The sequence below is a fragment of the Centropristis striata genome, chromosome 20 (genome assembly GCF_030273125.1).
Source record: "Centropristis striata isolate RG_2023a ecotype Rhode Island chromosome 20, C.striata_1.0, whole genome shotgun sequence".
NCBI classification, from domain to species: Eukaryota; Metazoa; Chordata; class Actinopteri; order Perciformes; family Serranidae; genus Centropristis; species Centropristis striata.
Window position 1 is genome coordinate 12,840,518 of NC_081536.1, and position 20,819 is coordinate 12,861,336.

Below are 20,819 nucleotides of genomic sequence, written 5' to 3' on the forward strand. Positions count from 1 at the left end.
GCCAACCCAGAAGTTAGGTTCCATCAACTAAAAGGGGGGAAAAATGGGATTTTCCATGGGACTTTGGATAATTGCAGAAAATAAGCTCTGCAGCAAAAGTTTATGATACGTACATGTTTTTTTCAGCAGGGTAATCTTCACAAATGAACACCACATTTATGATTTTTGGCATTAGTGCTGCTCGTATGTCTAAATGTACATCTAATAAACATTTTCCTTTTTGGCCTTTATCCCATCAGTTGTGACTCATCTCTTACCTTTTCTCTTCTCTCCCCTCCCTCCCTGCTCTCCAGTCACCTGGCCCAGAACCCATTTATTTGTGATTGTAATCTGAAGTGGCTGGCAGACTACCTGCGCTCCAACCCCATCGAGACCAGCGGCGCCCGCTGCGCCAGCCCTCGCCGACTCGCAAACAAACGCATTGGACAGATCAAGAGCAAGAAATTCCGCTGCTCCGGTAGGCCGGGGACTCTGTGTCACTGTTTCCAAACGTCTCTCTTTCTTATTTCTCTCTCGGGCTCTCTATCTCTCAGACAGGCTTTGTTGTTTTTATTCCACTTGTCTCTCACTGCTCTACTCTTACCTTCTCTATTTTCTCCGCTGGGAGTGGCTATTATCTCTGCATTGTTCCCTCTACATTTAATGAGTGATCATTCCTGGCAAAAGGTTTTATTTGGCCTATCATTTACTATGCTGGTGCTCCTCAATCAATACCTCCCCAGATGAACTTGGGGCCAAGGAGAGAGGGATCGTTCGCTGTTTCTCCATTTCTCCTCCATGTTACCACACTCTGAGTCTGGTTTCACATTCAAACCGCAGTGAGCTGAGATCACCAGTCGAGGCTGGTATAAGGGCTAGAGTTTCTGTCCGTGCCCACCATTCCTCTGCCCTCTGCCAATCTCAGCCTCCATCTCCCCTCGCCCATTCGCCGCTCTCTGCCTGCCAGGCTCAGGTTTCCTTCACACCCCCTCATCACCTCACTCCTCTGCACTGCACTAGCCTGGCCCCACCATCCCCGCTCCCTCCACCCTCTGCCCACTATTGTGTTTATGCACTGTGCTACGCCGTCTGGCACTCGGCACTGCTGAGGTTTCACACTTCTTTATAGCCTCATTTGTTTGGCTAGACCTGCTGAAGAAGGGAGTCCATGTGTTTTTCTCTTTCTTTTCTCTTTTCCCCCTCTTTTTTTGTCTTTTTTCCATCTATCTTTTTTATTCCTTTCTCACCATCTCCCTCATATGTCTCTTCCTTAGCAACAGCCAAATATTTACCACCTTTTAACATCGTTACTAGATCCTCCACATCATCATACACAGAGACAGTCTTAGGCTTCTCTGTTTAAATGTCATATACCTTGTCATGTGTCGTCATATATAAGCTTTATATATGACTGTTCTGAAGCATAGCGGCACCACAGCTATGCAAATCAGACTGGTCTCACTGACATCCGTGCCTCTTTCTTTTCCCCATCACAGCTAAAGAGCAGTACTTCATCCCAGGTGAGTGCTTGTAAATGTTCACACCTATCATTGTCTCTCCCTCTTTTCTTTAATTATCCACCCGGAGCCATGTAGTGGCATCGTTTTTTCCATTACTACATTTTCCCACAGGTTAAGGGATAATTTCACTTTATAACAACTTGGGTCTTATTTTCCTAGTTTTGTACTCATTCCTTTCAGTAATAATAACATTTTATTTACCAAGGTAATTGCTGAGATCTGGGAACATGGCGACGCTGCTAAAAATAAGTCAGACAGGAAAAGTAACACAAGCTTTCAGGTTCTCCCAGGTCGGCCAAACATAAGAGAAAACTTTAAGGAAAGGCAAAATCTAAACTGCCAGTTTACAACCCTAGTTCAGCTTCGGCCAACCATGCATGTCATAATAATATGCACACAGTTTTCCTGCACAATGATATATTATTACCACAATTCTGGTGCACTTACTTCCATAAATTCTTGAAATAATGGCCAAAACTATGAAGGACCTAAGTTGTAATGAAGCGGAATCATCCTTTATGTGGATGATGGTAAGACGAACAGAGGAAATTATCTGCACAGAAGAAACTTTGAGCATTCAAAGGGATAGTTTGGGTTTATTGAAGTGGGGTTTGTGTGAGGTACTTATCCACAGTCAGTGAATCGGCACGCCACCAGACTCCATTGGCAAAAACATTTATTTTAACTCGCAAAATAGGGGAGTGTCTGGTCTACCTCTGCCTCAGTCACTTAGTTTGTTTGTGTTGTTGCTTGACTTTGATGTTTTAAAGTTTGGATTAATTAACCAAAGTCATGCAATACCAGGAACAAACTTACTGATCAAGGCAGCAGTAAACCAGCAACTCTTGTGTTCTGCAAGGTAATTACTGATTTTGTCAAAGGAGCCTGGTGGCTTTGACAAGAGCCAATAGAACAGCCTCAGTTCCGCCTATGTAAACTGCTACGTGGCTCACTGATAGCAACTTAAAAGGGTGAAAATATTCTAAAAGTAGTGCACATTTTAATTGATACTGATACTTTTTTTAGGCAGGCCTTTTTAGGTGGCTAAAATATGTTTGCTGCTGTCCCCATTTTTAGTGGTATTTTGCTTAGTTTCTGTGCCAGTACTCCTAACTGTTACTGATACACTGACTATAGACAAGTACCTCATACAACCCAACTTTAAATAATCCGAACTATCCTTTTAAGGGTAATGGAAGTTCAAATTTGCATCCTGGTATTAGTGGCACATTAGGTATTTATACATATGGGAGCAGCTAATTGGGCCTATGAGTGACTGGACCTATGTGTGCATCTTAATGGGACATACACATGAGAGTGTCTGTTTCTCCTCAGCTTTGTTTTCCTAACAGTCTCAGCAGATAGAGTCCAAAGGAAGTGGCTCTTTGCTTTGGCATGAGCACAGACAGTCACTCACCGAGAGGGGCAGAAAAGGAGGGAGGGAGAGAAGGACAGAGGGGAAGGAAAGTGTGTCCTTTCTATCAGTAAAAGCTAAAGAAAATAAAGCCCACCAGAGGACCGAGATTCCTATCAGCGGATGTTTCCGGACCTCTTAACAAGAGCACTTCCAAGAAAATAACTAGGAGGAGCAGTGATGTGTGTCGGACTGTGTGTGTGTGTGGTTGGAGACGCTTGTGTGATTCAGTGTCTACGCCTGTGTGTCTGCATGTGTGTAAGTTAATGTGTCTTTGTGTGCTGAGCTGAGATAAAGCTCTACATTGGCTTAGAGAACAAATGGGAGTACAATGTAAGCAGAAGGAAGATCAAAGCCAAATGTGATTAATGAGAATTTCAGCCTTCCTGAATGATAACAATAAAAGCCTCCGCAATACACACACACACACACACACACACACATGCCCTCTACACACACAGTCATGCAGCATGGGAATTCCATAATACATTGATAATGAGGAACCAAGCTGCAGGGAATTATGAGAACTTCTACAACTCCAGCGATGAGTCATTTTGCGCCTCAAAGAGGGAAAAACCTCATCCCTCTTCTCTGGCGTTTTCTCCGGTTTCATTTAAATCTGCTGACAGTAAAAGTGTCACCACCACGCACTTGTGACGATGCCGATGACTCAGGCTCACGAATCTCCCCCGGCTCCTCTACATCCTCAAGATCAAAGCGCTGTGTTGTACTTTCATTGCTTCCTCTGTAGCAGGAAATGCCTTTTTCCTGTTGTCTGGCCTAGCGAGGGAAAGTTCCTTAATGACCTGCATTACTGTTGCTATCTGCACCCTCCACTGAGCCACTCTGAGGAGTGACACACCTCCAGAAAAAGTCTTTGCACGAGCAGCCAAGGAAGTCATTTCTGTGAATGCAAATTCACTCTTTCGCTGCCAACCATATCCTAATAAAGTCAGCAGTGATGGTTTGGGGTTAGGTTATGGTTTCAAATGTTTCCCCATTTATTTAGACAGATTTTTGATACTCAACTGTAGGACTTTATCCTGGTTGTTTGAGGTTTTCCTACTCATGATTGTGGTTTGGGTGCCCCACGGCGTCCCGCTGACGTCATCTCCAACCTCATGCAGAGAGGTGCACCAATGTGAGCATGCAAAAAGGGAACAGGACACAAAAACAATATCCTAACAGAAAACGCTGGACTGTTCCCTCTAAATGGAACATATGCACACTCATAAGCTCTACACGCACATATATACACAGACACACACACACACACACACACACACACACACACAGACACACACCCACACACATACACACACACACACTGTTTTAAGTGGCTTCCAGTGCTGCTCCATTATTGAGCAGCCATGATGTAACTGGCAGCACGCTTTTTAGCACGTAACGTCTATTCATAGACAGAGGAGGTGCATGAAAACGTCCCACACTCCCCTTGCTGCCTTATTCTTGCTCTTCCTCTTTCAGGACAGACGTCTCTCTGCACCTCCGCCACTCACCTTTCATCCCTCTCTCATCTGTCTTCTCCCACTCCTCTCTTCCTTTTCTTCCCTGCATGCATTTATGTCCCTCATGCCCTCCTTTCTCTCTTTGCTCCCTCTCCTCTCCTTTGACTCCACCTGTCTATGCACGCTTCCTGTGCTCTCTCTTCGGTGCTCTGCTTCACTAAAGTTGGCAGTCCAAATCCTCATTGGTATCCCTATCTCAATCTCCCCTGCTACTGTTCTTTTCACCCCACTGCTCCCACTCTATCACCTCTCTAAAATAACTCTCCCTGGCCCCCGCCCTTCCATCCCCTCGCCTTCGCCCATTCATCTCGCTCCCATGAATAGTAGGAGAGCTGCAGGATGTTCTTGCCTAAGGTTGAAAATTCGTTAGGGATGCCGCCTTTTAGGTTACAGCAGGACAAACTGCTGACATTCAGCTGTGGATGGAACGCCCCTGTGACTTAGAGCATCATGGGAACGGTGCATGTGTTGATGTAGGAGAGGGGCTGGTGTAATTCTGTGTTTGTATTTGCTCCTGCTCAGGTACAGAGGACACTCGTCTGAATAATGCCTGTAACAGTGATCCAGTGTGTCCTCCCAAGTGCCGCTGTGAGTCCAACGTAGTGGACTGCTCCAACCTGAAGCTCACCAAGATCCCTGAGCACATCCCTGCATCCACCTCGGAACTGTAAGGAATCAGGAAAAGAAACATAGGAATAGATGGATTGAGCAGAGATCACTTGAGAAAAAACTGAGAACATGAAATGTGATTTATCTTTGAATTTTAAAGGAAAGATAAAGTTTTTCATCTTTTTCTCTCTAGCCGCCTCAACAACAATGAGATCACAAGTCTGGAGGCAACTGGAGTTTTTAAGAGCCTTTCCCAGCTGAAGAAAATGTAAGTTCATTCTACTTTTTGACTTCACCTTTCAACAGTCATCTAAATTTGCTTTTTTTTCAACAGTAACCTCAGCAACAACAAGATCACAGAGGTTGAAGATGGGACATTTGAAGGTGCATCATCCGTCAATGAGCTTCACCTTACGGCCAATCAGATCGACTCGGTCCGCAGCGGGATGTTCCGTGGCCTGGAGGGGCTGAGGATGCTGTAAGTGATAAACACACATAATCAAACACTTTATAACAACCATCATTAATAATTTGTAAACTTTAGTGTCAATTTTTTTTATTATTTTACCAATTAAAAAATAATGAATGTTAACTAATTACTGATAATGCGATACTGTATTATTTTTTTTTTAGCAATTTGTTGTTGCACACATAATATTTATATACAATAATCAAATATTTGTTAAAGATTAACAAATTATTTAACCATCTACAAACATTATGTGGACTACTGACGATGATTATACTTTGTTACACGGTTATTAAATACTTAGTAAAGCATCTATAAGCATGATTTAGATAGATATTATCCACACACAAATAATTATAGAACATCAACAAAAGATTTAATGGAGCCAAATGAAGGCAACTTTATGAGCCATAAGCCATATATAAATCATCAGCTAATTAATTTAAACATTAGTTGCAACATTATAGTACAGACAGATGGTTTACAACTGATTTCTTAGAGGTTTTCAAATCATATGGTAGGCATCAACAAAAATGTAATTTAGTAAATAAAATGTTATATTTTGTGCAATAATTAATTGTTAAAATAATACAAATTTTAGCATCAATAATAATCATTTAGCATTATTATCATTTTGTTGTTTGCTAACAATAATATAACTGTTAACTAAAGTTTAATAAAGTGTTTGTAACCCATGAAATCACACATGTATGTTGATATTTCTACGATGCAATTAGACTCAGACAGACTTAATTGTCATTCAGTTATACATTAAAAATATGCACATTTAACGAAATTCCGTTGCGCGATAATATTCCAGATTTTTCTAGGTGATGTTTATTTTCTTTCCTCTTCAGGATGCTGAGGAACAACAAGATCAGCTGCGTCCACAACGACAGTTTCACAGGACTGCACAATGTCCGTCTGCTGTCTCTGTACGACAACCAGCTGACCACAATCACTCCTGGAGCCTTCGACACTCTGCAGACTCTCTCCACCCTGTGAGACCCTGGCATCCACATGAGCCAACCTTTAATCATGCATTTTAATGTTTCAGTGCTTTTACAACTCCTCTTACGCTCACTTTCTCGCAGTAACCTGTTGGCCAACTCCTTTAACTGTGACTGCCGGCTGGCCTGGCTCGGCGATTGGCTGAGGAGCAGGAAGATCGTGACTGGGAACCCTCGCTGCCAGCGCCCTGCCTTCCTGAAGGAGATCCCTCTGCAGGATGTGGCTCTGCCCGACTTCCGCTGTGAGGATGGTAGGTGGTGCCAAGACACACAGCTACTATCAGTCTGTTTCAGTGTGTGCTTATTTAGACCGTATCTCAACTTTTGTTGCAGCTCCTCCACTTTAAATGAAGTAATCTGTCTCTTTGAAAGCAGATAAACATCTTCAATATAGCAGATGACCTCCGCTATGTGTGAAACCAACCCGTCTGGGTCTGACTGATGAAGATTTTAACGTTGCACTCTGCTCCACAATACGTTATGAACAAGAGCTGCTTAAAGTGTCCGAGATCATCCTAAATAATGACCGCTATTGTGCGACTCTTTTGTTTACTGAATAGATTGCTACTCAGCAGTTCCTAAGCTGCTGGTCGATGCCGGGCTGAGTGGAGCTATTGAGCTGTTTGCCTTATTGACCACTCAGCCTATTTGCACCTGAATGAATGTTAGACTTGTCTTCGGGCCTCAGGCAGCTTCCATTCTTTGCTCTTGCTGGTCGATATTACATTAGCGGGGCTCCTCTCTCTCTGTCCAGTTTTACTTTTCACATTTGTCACTTCCTTTTTCTTTTCTTATTTTCATTGTCTATGCCTTACCGTCAGCTTGAAGGATTGTTTTGTTTTGGCACTGTCTTGCCACTAGATTTGCTTTGTCTCTCTACTCTTTTTTTTTTTTTTTTTTTTTGCTATCGACGACAGCTCTTCTTTTGGCTGTCCTCCATGTCTTTCTAGCAATCTGGTCATTCCTCTTTTCTCTTCCTCTCTCGTGTCTGACTTCCCTCTGTCTCCTGTATTTTTTTTTTTCAGGCCAAGAGGAGCAGGCAAGCTGTGTGCCCAGACCCCAGTGTCCCAGTGAGTGCACTTGCCTGGAGACTGTGGTGCGCTGCAGTAACAAGCACCTCCACACACTGCCCAAAGGCATCCCCAGAAACGTGACTGAACTGTGAGTATCTTGGTACCAATTACGCCAATTCCATGTATATCTTATCACTTTGTCTTCCAGGTATTATTTTTGCTTTGTCTGGCTTTGATGGAAGCAGCTTTAGAGGGGAAACCAAAGAAGGTGATTTAAAAAAGGTAGAGAGGAGCTTAGGAGGTATGAAAGAGATAAGAGTTAGTGAAAACAATGACGGCAAAGAAAACAGATCTCATCATTCGGAGAAGGGGAAAGGAGTCAATAAACCCTGCAGTTATTCTCTCAGACATTCTTCTTCTGTGTTCCCTGCAGCCCTCAGGGCTTGCACTGATGTCACTCTCACACTCAGAGCCAAGGATCAGAGTATGTGTGTGTGTGTGTGTGTGTGTGTGTGTGTGTGTGTGTGTGTGTGTGTGTGTGTGTGTGTGTGTGTGTGTGTGCGTGCATATTTGTGTGAGGGCCAAAAGCCTGTCCACAGGAGCATAGGGGAGCAAGAGGACATTTTAATGAGCAGTTTTCAATGGAAAGGGGAGGGAATGGAATAGGTCTGGAACTTTCCAATACTGCTTTACACACATACACACACACACACACACACACAGATGCGCACACACGCTGTGAAAGCCTTAAGGCCTGTCATTGTCCCAGCAGGTGTGACCAGGTGTGCCCCTCTGTTTTGGGCTTTCATCTAGTCATCTGGAGAGTTTGCTACTCCATCATTATCCCAAGTGTCCTCTGCACCCTCATTACCTATCATTACCTCTGAACCCAAAGGCCCCCCAACTAACCAGCAACCCCCCCTGCCCTTCCCGCCCAGAGTACAGTCAACAACAATAGCAGGGAAAGCCCCTGCAGCTGAGCTCAGAGGGACCAGGACCCTAAATCAGCCATTTATAAGGGTGACAGCCCTCTGGTAGCTTTTTATGTTGGCAGTCAGTGGGGTGGTTGCATCCCTGCAGGCATTATATCAACGGTGGTGGCTTGTACATCAGTTTGTTAACACAAACACAGTATTAGCACCTCATTCACTTCAAAAAGAGATGCACTGGATCACATTTAGAAGTTGCTGTTAAATAGACAATTCACAAAGAATGAATGTAATAAGTTTGTCGTGTTATTCAGTCCCAGCAGAAGTGACCCAGTATGTGTCTGGAATATTTATAAAGGAGTATTACTACGCCTGATTTCCAGACACAACGTGGAGTCAAAATATCTGGGAAAAAAACAGTAATTTAAAGACGAAACAATCTGCTGTTTGGTGTAACATTAGATTAAACTGGCTGCAACAGCACGGGGAAAAGTTCTGTGTGAAAAGTGTGATGTCCTGCAATAACACCCTCTATCTCTGGACTTCACCCGTTCACAAAGTAAAACTTATCTGCTGACAAAAAAACAGAATAGAAGTTCCAAATGCAGAATTAATCAACTTTTACCAAAAAACATATAATATATAATATATAATACAGGATCCTGCACCCTCAGTTACAATTTACAGTCTACTTTTTGTAACATTGCATTTAATACAAATGTTAAATATAATGTTGGTGAATTAAGATATAGACGGAATTCTGGTTGGTAGGTACACCAAACAAATAATGAAATACTTTTTGCAGCACCCGCAAAGTAAATGCCATCAGCCTCAGACTTTTACTGTGAAGTAATTGCAGTTTAAATTCTTAAATTTTAGCACCTGCTTTTTGACAACTGTAGGTGCAATATATCATTACAAAATACATAATTACATCTATTTTCTTAAATAAAAATATAGCAGTGGTTTAGAAAAGTAATGCAGTATTGCAACAAAAAGGTCTAATATTTAACATTCTCTTGAATGTAAGGACACCAACGCAGTTGGATTTATTATTAGATGGCAAATACATTAACATTGATGTGAGCAGCAAGCTCAGATTTATCATAATATTATTTTATTTCCAGGATATACGCCATATTTTGCTCTGAATGGATCATGTTCTGTCTACGACTAATTATTAAGCTGTTTGTATCTCTTTTTCAGGTATCTGGATGGAAACCAGTTCAGTGCTGTGCCAAAGGAACTGTCTACCTTCAAATACCTACAGCTGGTGTAAGTATTCTGTAGCAGTCTGCCTCCTTTTTCACTGCCCAGATCAACACTCTGAACTTCTGCCTTTTTAATTTTCCTCTCAGAGACCTGAGCAACAACAAGATCAACTCTCTGACCAACTCGTCCTTCGCTAACATGAGCCAACTCACCACTCTGTAAGTCCCAACTGGCTTCAGCCAAGAGCTAATATTTCATTCCGTTGCTGACAGTATGGATGGAAACAGATGCATTTTATATACATGCATATGTAATTATTTTTACATTGCAGAATCCTGAGCTACAACTCCCTTCGCTGTATCCCCAAAATGGCCTTCAGTGGACTGCACTCTCTCCGACTGCTGTGAGTGTATTTTTTATATTTCAAATGCATGCAGACATGTGTGTGTTCATTTTAGTGTTGATGTAGCAGTAAGACTAGGTTAAAGTCCTATTTTTAATACATAATGTATCTTGCCAGAGGTGTTAGAGAGATGTGACGCAAATCAAATGTTTGAACTGTTTCTTTGTTGTCACATAATTTCAAGACAATGCTCAAAACGGCATCTTCATTTCAGACAGCTGAAGTTATTTTGAAAGAAGCGTTCTAAAACAAGATTAGACTCACTTTCAGACAAAATGAGTTATTAAGGAGGATATTTTTGCAGCTTGCACTGACTACAGAGGCGTTGCAGCAGATGCTGAGAATCTTTGATTGACTCCAGAGGACTGAAACACAGTCTAAACAGTTATGACAGCTTATGAGTTCACACACACACACACGCACACAACCTCCAACCTATTTTCTGTGTTTAAATGGCAGCCATGGGGGCAGCAGCAATGATGTTCCAGCTCGTACTCCTGCCCACACCTCTTCGTCAAACATCTTCTCAGTATGCCTGTTCACCTCTAAATGCCCTGAGCTCATCACCGCCTCACCATCAGGGCCAAACACGCGCCCCCACAACCCACTGTACAAAATCACTCTGACACTGATTACCAGCGAATGTTTTACCCCGCTAACCGTAATGGTTTCGACTCTGCCTCTGGGCTTTTATGAAGTTATAAAGTCTTTGATTGTGTACTCTCAGTGACCATGGGCTCCCCATGGTTGAATCGGTCTGCTAAATAACTGAGATGTAGAATGTAAATACGTTGGACAGATAAATGACGAAACCGAAACCAATCTTTGGACCTGCATCCAAAGATACAGCAGCTGGATGCCTCACACTTTAACTCAAATGTACAGTTTAGTTCTGCAGAGGCAGAAACAGAGACCAGACCCAGCAGCAGTCCTTATGAGATTATGTATGCATCTGTGTGTGTGTGTGTGTGTGTGCATAGCTTATATGTTTGTCATCCACTGGCTTGGTGCCCGTTAGTATGTGTGTGGGAGTAGACTTATCGGCCTTCCATGTGTGCTCATAGCAGGCACACTTTTTACTACTGACAACAAAGCTTCAACAAAGCCTCTTTTTACGGCGGGATTCGACTAAAGCCCTGATCATTACGAGGCACAAAGCGTAAGAGCCCTTTTAGCGTGGAATGAGAGTGAAGCTCGGTCATCATTAGCTGATGCCGCCTTGCTAGCCCGGGTGCGTCGCTTTGATCTCTAATGAAGCTGCGTCCGTTATTCCTGCTCTTACTCATTCACGCCACCTTCACTTTTAAAGTATCGCAAGTGTGCTAGACGCCATGTGAGGCCCTCCCCCTAACGCCACCCACCCCCCATACACGCCACACAGGCTCAGAAGTATATACAAGCTCAGACACACACACTGTCTGGACTACCTTATTGTCTCAGTCAGACCGGAGTCCAAATGAAGCAGAAAACTTTGATGTCTTTACTGCTGGTGTGATCAATCATAAGCCTCCCATTAAATGTCAATTGGCATTTTTTATTTCTTTTTACTAAGTGAGGCTGTGTGGGTGCCACAAAACTGAAGCGACAATGAGCTCAATTTAATAGTTTCAACCGGGTTCAAAGTTCAAAGTTGGAAGCTTCACAGAAAACCGCAGAGAGATGCCAAAGCGGGCTCTGAACGGGACACACTCATGCGTACTCACACACACTGAGGTGCCAAAGCCTTTATAAAGCTGCACCTTTGGCTTTACAGAGCAGTAAAGAGGAGAAGAATCATTAACGCTCAGGGCTTCAAACAGACCATGGGTTTGAGCCTGGCATGGGTGTGGTGTGGTTTGGTGCAAGAGTACGTGAATGTGTGTGTGCGTGCGTGTGTGTGTGGGTGTGTGTGTGTGTGTGTGTGTGTGTGTGTGTGTGTGATGGTTGTGGTTTGAGCTGCAGATTAATAAGCTGCTAATTGGCCTGCTGGGTATTAGGTGTGAGGTGAGTGAGCTGAGACAGCGCAAGGGCGTGGCTCGCCAGGGTTTGGGTGGGAAGCTGTGAGAAAAGAAAGTGATATGAAAGAGTGTGATAAAGGAAAAGAATGCAAAAGCCTGCAAAGAATGAAATAAAAACTGACATATTCTCAAACTGCTTGGAAGCAGCGCTACATGAGCCTCAAGACATGTAGCTCAGAGGGCTCACAGAATTGCAACATTATTAACTGGTTGCAGGTGAACAAAGCCTGTGTGAACATTTTGAGCATGTTCAGTTGGACAGCCTGTGTACTCTGTAGATCATAAACTATAATTTTCCTGTCGAGAAACATCAAATGCAATTCCATTCTGAGGATTGTGCCAGCCTAGAGATAAGTTGACATAGGTGAGATACAGTGATGTAATGATATACAGCTGTAGAAAAGAAAAAGAAGAAAAAACACACAGAGACAGACAGGGTGAATGTTAGCAGGAGAGCGGATCAGGTTTCTTCCTGGAGACTCCCTGGCTCCTTTCTCCCATGAGATCTCTGCCTAGCTGGCACACTGCTGCTGGCTTCATGCCCTCAGTATCCTAACTCTGACTAACAAAACTACTCACTCCACACTAATAAGCATTCTCCCCTGCACACAGGCCAATTAACTTGTTGTCTCAGATGGTTACATTGTATATTTTCCCTTTCCTACTCTTCATCCTTAACATTGACCAGCTTCACTCTCTGTATTCTTTCCCCTGACTCTTCCGCAGCTTAGTGATAATTCCCAGATCAAACAAAGGAGGAAGTGGGGTTTCAAAGTCTGTTTATACATCAGTTCTCATCATCCATGCATAAAGAGCTGGAGTGTCAGGTATTGGTGCTGCAGACTGAGCTGTGGTAACATTAGCGTGCGGTCAGCGGAGGGTTGGAGGTGGTAATGACCCTGCGGATTACAGCAGCCATCAGTCATCTGGCCATTAAGCCATGTTGGCTTGTCACCCTAGATAGTAGTCAGAGAACAGCGAGGAGAATAGCGATAAGTACAATATAGTGTACATGCACACAAACATTAACCTCCCTACAAATATGCACAAATATGCAAGCTCATAAACAGACGTTGTGTAAATCCGCACAATCACACAAATGTTTTTCACTGTCCTCCATGTGGTGCAGCTCTGCACCCCCCCCCCCCCCCCCCCCGTACCCTTGTTGCCCTGCTAGCCAGACGCACATAGAAACTTGACACCAGTCTTTTACAGACTTACAGAGCCTCACATCTCTGCCAGCTGCATAAGGCTCAACCAGAAATACAAACCCAATACAACTGCCCAACACAACACTGAAATATTCCTCAACAATTTCCCTGCTACTTCTGGTTTAGTTGGCTCTCATGCAGCAACATTTTCTTAAAAATGTCTTTTGTTTTCTCTTCATTATTTGATCCCTTTACCATGATAGATATTGTGGAGTAATGGCGTCCTGACCAGAGAATGAAGTCACACTCCCTTTGTATGTGTTTTACAACAACAAGTTGTTGTGGTAGCTGTTCCGGCCACATGTGCCAGAGTGTGTCCAGCTCCCGCCACTCTGCATTGCTCTCGTAATGCGATTATCGCTGATAACGCCCTTCGGACACACATTGTTTTTGCGGAAACATAACAGCCACCTATTGGTTCCCCCTCTGGTTACACTGTTCTAATATATAAATATTGGGAAGGGGGGGTGGGGGGGTTAGGTAATTAAACACAAATGTTTTTATACATTAGAAAAACTATTTGTTTATTTTATTTTTTTAAATTTTGGTAGGAGTACCCTTGACCACAATTTTCTCTTATGTCAGAGAAAAGAAGAATACTAAATTATGATTTTTTTTTCCCTCCAAAATTCCCCCAATAGTACCGATACATGATTACGACAAAAACAAGAACAAATCTTGGATACGAAGAAAAATAAGAGGAAATTTGTCTAAATTGCTTTCTGCATGAGATCCAAAGTCTTTGTTTGTTTAAAATGCCAATCCCAGTCTCCAACATGCAACTTTCCCATGATAACATTTTCAAATTGTATGTTTTGTCTTTGACTAACAGTTAAAAACTCAAAGATATCCAATATTTAATCACAGAAGGAGGAAATTGTCACACCTGAGAAACTGCAATGAGCAAATGTGTTTGCTTAAAAATGTGCCACAAGTGATTTATTGTATTATCATAACAGTTCATTTTCTAATCAATGACTTATCTAATCACTTCAACTCCAATAATTCAACAGAAAACTTTGCACAAAAGAATATTTTTCCCTGTGATGAAACATGTCTATAGTCATTCATTTCTCTCTTTTTTTCATCTTCTTCCTCCATCATCCCTTTAGGTCTCTCCATGGCAATGAAATCTCAGAGCTTCCTGATGGCATCTTCAACGACGTGGCCTCCCTGTCCCACTTGTAAGTAGTGGCACACACACACGCACACACACACACACACACACACACACACACACACACGCAAGCAAGCACAGTATACCCTAGTGGCAGCCTATGTGATACTGTCTGCACTTAGTCCACACATGTACACACACAGACACACATACGCACTTCAGGCACAGAGGGGGTCTGGTCAGACAGCCGGAGAGCGTGGCTCACAGTGGCCTGTCTGTAGTCCTCTTTGGTGGGCTTCACATGAGCCAAGCCCTCCCTTAATCAACCGCAGTCCTGTGGTTAAAGCAACACACAGACCCCTGTACTGTCTCATCTCCCTGTGACATCTCCGAAACACACACACCTCTTCAATAACACACACACAGATTCTCCATGGTCTGCGGACTTTAGTGTTTGTTTTGGTTTGTTTATTCATGTCTGTAATTTTGTGTGTTGTGTGTAGACGTTGTGTGGTTGTGCATGGATTCATGGACATGTGTAAAACTACACAGAAGTATCTTTGCAGTGTGCCCTCTGCCATGCAGCCCAGATATTCACATCATCCCCTGACAGTCACTGATCAATAGACCTATCAGTGTCAGAGCTGCAGAGGAAGAAGGGAGGGAAATAAACAAAGACATTTTTTCGAGGGCAGTACAGGAGTCAAGGCTGCATGAAAACAGGCTGAAGGGAGGGATGGAGGGCAGCCATTGATCCACAGTCACAGTCAAGTGGCTTTCATGTTAGCAGATGTCAGGTGTCAGCTATTGGCCAGGCCTGAAAGATGAGCCTGTGTTCCACCGTAATGGAACAGCATCGATTCAGGAGTGTTTGTGCATCCACCGGGAGGACAGAGCGTCATTGATTCACGACCACCATGACAGAAGTGGTTAAGAGTGCCTTCTGTTCGCACCTTTGCCTATAATTGAGAAGCCCTCCTCCACATGATGTATGGCACAAAGTGGCATTGAGCATTAAACTTTAAATCTTCTTTATTCTTAAAGAAGCAGCGTTTTATTTGTATAGTACACAAAGTTGAGTTGGATTGTTTTATGTTAGGGTGTAGAGACATCTGCTGGTGATGGAGTGTATTACAGTGACTGGAGTTGTTACTGAACTTAATGAGCCTGAAAAATAGGCTATAAATTCTAGATCAGTGGCTCCAAACATTTGTGGTCCAAGGTATACCCACGGCCCTGTTAGATGGACTCACATAACCCTTTTTAAGTGTATGTTCTGAATGTATAACTAATTCAACTGTTTCTACATCACGTCCAGCATCGTCACAGGCGGTAGCCGCAGAGTCGCTCCTCCTCGTCTTGTCTCTTTTAACTACTTTTCTCTCATAGTTTTACCTTTTTTCCCCAGTTTCCTTATCATAAGTTGTATATACGTTTTTTGCCTTTAGAAAGATGTGGCTTCGCACAGTCTTTCTTGTTTTTCTCGCTCCAGAATTTCCTTCGAGATAAATAAAGTTCTATCTTATCTTATCTTATCTTATCTTATCTTACTTTTAGCTTACTTTATCAACCGTCCATCAATTTCAGCTTTGTACCTTTCCGCTATCTATCTTTGCCATTGGCAGAGCTGATGTTCTTTTAATCAAATCATAATATCTGTTTTTAAATTTGTTGATCTGCCCCACAATCTTTCCTGGAAGTCAGGAGTCAAACCACTGATAAGGTCATCTCCTCTGCTCTATCAGGGCAATCGGTGCCAACCCCTTGCACTGTGACTGTCGCCTGCGCTGGCTGTCTGACTGGGTGAAGACTAGCTACAAGGAGCCTGGCATCGCTCGCTGTGCTGGACCACAGGGCATGGAGGGCAAACTGCTGCTCACCACACCTGCTAAGAAGTTTGAATGTACAGGTAAGTTATTGTGGTGGACACAGACTTATAATGAAACGACTACTATCTACATGCAATTCATTCTAATTGTTCTGGCATTTTCCTAAGGTGATGTGGACACGACAGTGCTGGCCAAGTGTAACCCCTGTCTGTCCAGCCCCTGTCTGAACCAAGGCATCTGTCACAGCGACACGGTGGACATCTACAGGTGCAGCTGCCCACCAGGATTCAAGGTCAGCGCTACACAATGCTACTACCTATATGCAAACATCCTCGATGTGTTGAAGTATGCGTAATTTATAGCAAAGAATGAAAAATGTATTAACATTATCTCTGTTTTCTGTCACAGGGCAAGAACTGTGAGACAGCTCTAAATGCCTGTGTATGTAACCCATGTGCCAATGGAGGAACCTGCCAAGTGAATGAGGATCAAGAGGGAGAATACAGGTGAGGAAGGCGAGCATTGAGATCATTGCAACAGTTTAACTCACAAGAAACATGACATAACAAGGGTGTACGTTTTTTTGCAGTTGCGCATGTCCACTGGGCTTCGAGGGCCCCACTTGCCAAATCAACATTGATGACTGCGAGGACAACGACTGTGAGAACGGAGCAACCTGCATTGATGGAGTCAACAACTACACTTGTTTTTGTCCCCCCTACTACACAGGTTAGTGGATGCAGCACAGTCTGACTCAAGAGGCAAATCCGCTCCAAAAGGCCCCCTGTACAAACAAGCAATGTATTTTGTAATTTACAGAAATTTTGTATGAAGCAAAAAAATCTCCCAGTAGATTACTTGAAATAGGCTAAAAGAAAATGAAAAAGCGAACAACTAAACTAAAAGTTTATTTTAGAAAGTAAAGAAATTAAGAAATTTAAGATAGATCTTATTGAAACTAGGTTGCTCTTTAACTCCACTTGATTTAATGGAATTATTCTACTTCATTAGAGGGGGAAAATATTAATTTGCAGTGTTGTTTTTTTTTTTTTTTAAACTGGTCTGATTATTGAAATAAGAAACACCATCTAGTTTTCAGTCTTTTTCCTTATCTGGCTGGCAAATTGATTTTTTTTTCTTTTTAATGATCATGCTGTAATGATCATGCTGTTTTACAGCAGTTCATGCTTTTTTTCAATGCTTGTTTCTGTGTAGGGGAGATGTGTGAAGAAATGGAAGATGTGTGTGCCCCTGGACGTAGCCCCTGCCAACATCAGTCTACCTGCCTCATCAGCTCAACTGGACCCAAGTAAATATTTGCTTGATTGCATCATTGCAAAATGATGATTGCATATGCTGAAAAATGTACATACTAGGAGGTAGCTTTCCCCTTTGATGCCAGTCTTGTGTTTGTGTATTGCAGGTGTGTGTGTGCTCCTGGTTATGTTGGTGATGACTGCAGTGTAGACTACAATGACTGTGAGGAGCATCGCTGTCAGAATGGAGCTCAGTGTGTGGACGAGCTCAATGGTTACTCCTGCGACTGCCCTGATGGATACAAGTGAGAAAAGCTTAGAATTAGCATACTTAAGGCTTTATTTTGGCTATATCTACTTCACTAACATAATCCTGCCTCTCTTTCTTTCTGAAGTGGTCAGTTATGTGAAGTTCCTCCATCTCCACTGTCCCTGTGTGAGCTGGCCGACTGCCAGAACAATGCCCAATGTGTGGAGCGTGGCGGGCGTGCCCTTTGCCAGTGTCCCCCAGAGTTTGGGGGACCCCGCTGCGAGAAGCTGGTCAGTGTTAACTTCATTGACAGAGACTCCTACCTGCTGCTCTCTGACCTCAAGAACTGGCCACAAGCTAACATCACCTTACAGGTAAACAATACATTTTACATTATACATACTTTGCACCATGGGAGTACCACAGGGCTTGATATTAGGGCCACTGCTTTTCACCATATACTAATGTATGCAGATGACACCTTACTTAACACCCATGAGAAGTTGACACAAAATTAACAAATGAAATGGTGTTTTTACAGTAGATATAAACAGAGATTGTGCAAGAGCAGAATGTTCAAGAAATGGGCCTTTCTGAAACCTGTATGCTTCAAACACCAACTTTTCTTTCTGTAGGTGTCCACAGCTGAGGATAATGGTATCCTATTGTACAATGGAGACAATGATCACATTGCTGTGGAGCTTTACCAAGGTCATGTCAAGGTCAGCTATGACCCCGGCAGCCAGCCAGGACATGCCATCTACAGGTAAGTCGCCTCTGACAGTCTGTTAGCTGATGAAAAGGTGGCATTTAAATTATTTTATTAAGTCTTATGTCCAATCTCTGTTTTCCTTTGCCAGTACCGAGACTATCAACGATGGCCAGTTCCACACAGTGGAGCTTGTGACCTTTGACCAGATGGTGAACCTGTCCATTGACGGGGGTCTCCCTACCACAATGGACAGCTTTGGGGCGGTGCGGCCCCTCAATGGGGAGGCTCCACTATATGTGGGGGGTAGGGGCCCTCTCCAGAACACACCTCCCTCCTCTGCAGGCACTCTTAACTACTACACTACTGTCAATCACCACCCCTCCCCCTCGCTTTGTCACCACCGCAACCAACCCCTCCCCTCAACCATGCAACCCTTCAACCCCGTCCTACCTCCACCCAAACCCAGACCCTGTCCTACACCCACACCATCCCCACCTTCAGTCATGACTGTGTTTGCTAGCCAGCCAAACAAAAATTCACAATACATAAATATACAAAGACCTTCCAATAAGCCATATGCCAACATTTGTAATAAAAAAAAACATTACACATCATAACCTATAATAAATATACAATAAACCACTTTCTGATCCACTAAGTAGTCATTTAGCACAGTGTGTAAAGTGCACCCTCTAGTGATTACCTTAAGAACTACAAGACACAGTCTTCACCTTCAAATTGATTTTGTATTTGCACGGATTGTTTTTGCACAATTGCAACTGTATTTAATTGTAATGTGTGATTTGGCCACCCTTGCCATTTAAAGAATTTTAGCAGATAATTACCAAAAATCCTTTTGTTTATTTGCTGCCATGCAGCCCTTGTTTCGGGGTTGACATGAGAGTTTGTTTAGGAGTGGCTTAAAATTTGTACAGTGCTGTGATTTGCTGTGTTGTGCTTGACTGTTCTTCATTCATACAACACTACAGGAGACATTTTCCCACACTCCTTTGCCTTTTGCTGTCTTCTTTTTCAAGGATGATGTGTCTTGTGGTGCAAATTCAAAATATCGGAGCCAGTTTAAAATAGAGTTGCATTTTTTAATTTGACAAATTGTATATGCACTGGACACACATGTTTGAAATATCTTCCTCCATTACACTCATACCAGCCCTGTGTTAGCTGTCTGTCTGTGATCCAGTATGCACCTTTTCACATCTTGTAACATCATCTCTTTTTTCTCTCCTCCTAGGCATGCCAGTGGATGTACACTCGGGCACTTTCCGTCTCTGGCAGCTCCAGAACGGCTCCAGTTTCCATGGCTGTATCCAGAACCTGTACATCAACAATGAGCTCCAGGACTTCACCAAGACCCAGATGAAGCCTGGCGTGGTACCGGGCTGCGAGCCCTGCAAGAAGATCTACTGTGTACATGGCATCTGCCAGCCTGATGGGGTCCAGGGACCTGTGTGCCACTGCCAGCCAGGCTGGAGCGGGCCACAGTGTGACGAGCCTGCTGCCAACCCCTGCCAGGGCAGCAAGTATGTTAGCAAATGGAACATAATTCATATTTCACAGTAAACGTCTTGTTGACCATTGTCTTCTCACACAATTGGCAATGGTAGAAGAAGTGCAATTTAATTGTTGTACTGATGTAACAATGTGTGACAGGAATTTTTCTGTTGTAGTGCAGGTGGAGATAGTTTAAGGTACCTTAGCCTAGTGGTTCCCCACCAAAGGTTTGGGCCCCCTTGAAGGGCCCAAGATAAATCCAAGGGGTCAGTTAAGGAAAAATTAAAATAATAAGTTTTGCTTCACAAATTCACAACATTTCTCTTATCTTGGGATTTTGGGAAATCAGTGTTAATCTGAAAGGTAACAATGTAATCGGATGAACAAAGTGGAGTAAAAAGTACATGTAAAAAAGTACAGTACTTCAATAAATGTACTTAGCTATTTTTCTTTTGAGACTCTTTCCAATGTTCTTTAAACATTAACTTCATTGTTTTGCTATTTGAGCAGGAATTTTAAACAAGGTTATTGTGTCTTACTAGGTGTGTCCATGGAAAGTGCATCCCACTGGACTCTCAGTCGTACCGTTGCGAGTGTGCAGAGGGTTACCGCGGCGCCCTGTGCAACCAACAGGGGGAGCTGTTCAACCCCTGCCGCCGCCTGTCCTGCAAACACGGTCGCTGCCAGATCTCAGACACAGGAGATGCCTACTGTCACTGTGAAAGTGGTTACACTGGAGAACTTTGTGATGCAGGTTGGTCTTCTCTACAGTCTGTAATTCTAAGGAAAACATTTTTTTAACCTGGTGATATCATGGTGGTAACAATATATTTTTTTAGCATTTTTATTTT

General features: G+C 43.1%; 1 protein-coding gene across 3 annotated transcripts in view; it reads left to right on the plus strand.

The window, feature by feature from the left end:
• The window catches only part of slit1a (slit homolog 1a (Drosophila)), a 98,235-nt gene that overhangs the window by 73,627 nt on the left and 3,789 nt on the right, over positions 1 to 20,819 (plus strand). The window contains exons 14-36 of one of the 3 annotated variants that reach the window (XM_059359214.1): positions 294 to 457; positions 1,476 to 1,499; positions 4,962 to 5,106; positions 5,242 to 5,316; positions 5,383 to 5,526; positions 6,375 to 6,518; positions 6,612 to 6,778; positions 7,553 to 7,688; positions 9,676 to 9,744; positions 9,828 to 9,899; positions 10,013 to 10,084; positions 14,405 to 14,476; positions 16,155 to 16,318; positions 16,406 to 16,530; positions 16,647 to 16,744; positions 16,828 to 16,967; positions 17,454 to 17,547; positions 17,662 to 17,799; positions 17,890 to 18,118; positions 18,380 to 18,510; positions 18,605 to 18,798; positions 19,709 to 19,997; positions 20,511 to 20,722. In XM_059359214.1, the coding sequence (XP_059215197.1) occupies positions 294 to 457; positions 1,476 to 1,499; positions 4,962 to 5,106; positions 5,242 to 5,316; positions 5,383 to 5,526; positions 6,375 to 6,518; positions 6,612 to 6,778; positions 7,553 to 7,688; positions 9,676 to 9,744; positions 9,828 to 9,899; positions 10,013 to 10,084; positions 14,405 to 14,476; positions 16,155 to 16,318; positions 16,406 to 16,530; positions 16,647 to 16,744; positions 16,828 to 16,967; positions 17,454 to 17,547; positions 17,662 to 17,799; positions 17,890 to 18,118; positions 18,380 to 18,510; positions 18,605 to 18,798; positions 19,709 to 19,997; positions 20,511 to 20,722 (3,098 nt within the window). The remainder of the gene's footprint in view (positions 1 to 293; positions 458 to 1,475; positions 1,500 to 4,961; positions 5,107 to 5,241; positions 5,317 to 5,382; positions 5,527 to 6,374; positions 6,519 to 6,611; positions 6,779 to 7,552; positions 7,689 to 9,675; positions 9,745 to 9,827; positions 9,900 to 10,012; positions 10,085 to 14,404; positions 14,477 to 16,154; positions 16,319 to 16,405; positions 16,531 to 16,646; positions 16,745 to 16,827; positions 16,968 to 17,453; positions 17,548 to 17,661; positions 17,800 to 17,889; positions 18,119 to 18,379; positions 18,511 to 18,604; positions 18,799 to 19,708; positions 19,998 to 20,510; positions 20,723 to 20,819) is intronic. The other 2 variants (XM_059359215.1, XM_059359216.1) reach the window with 2 other exon arrangements.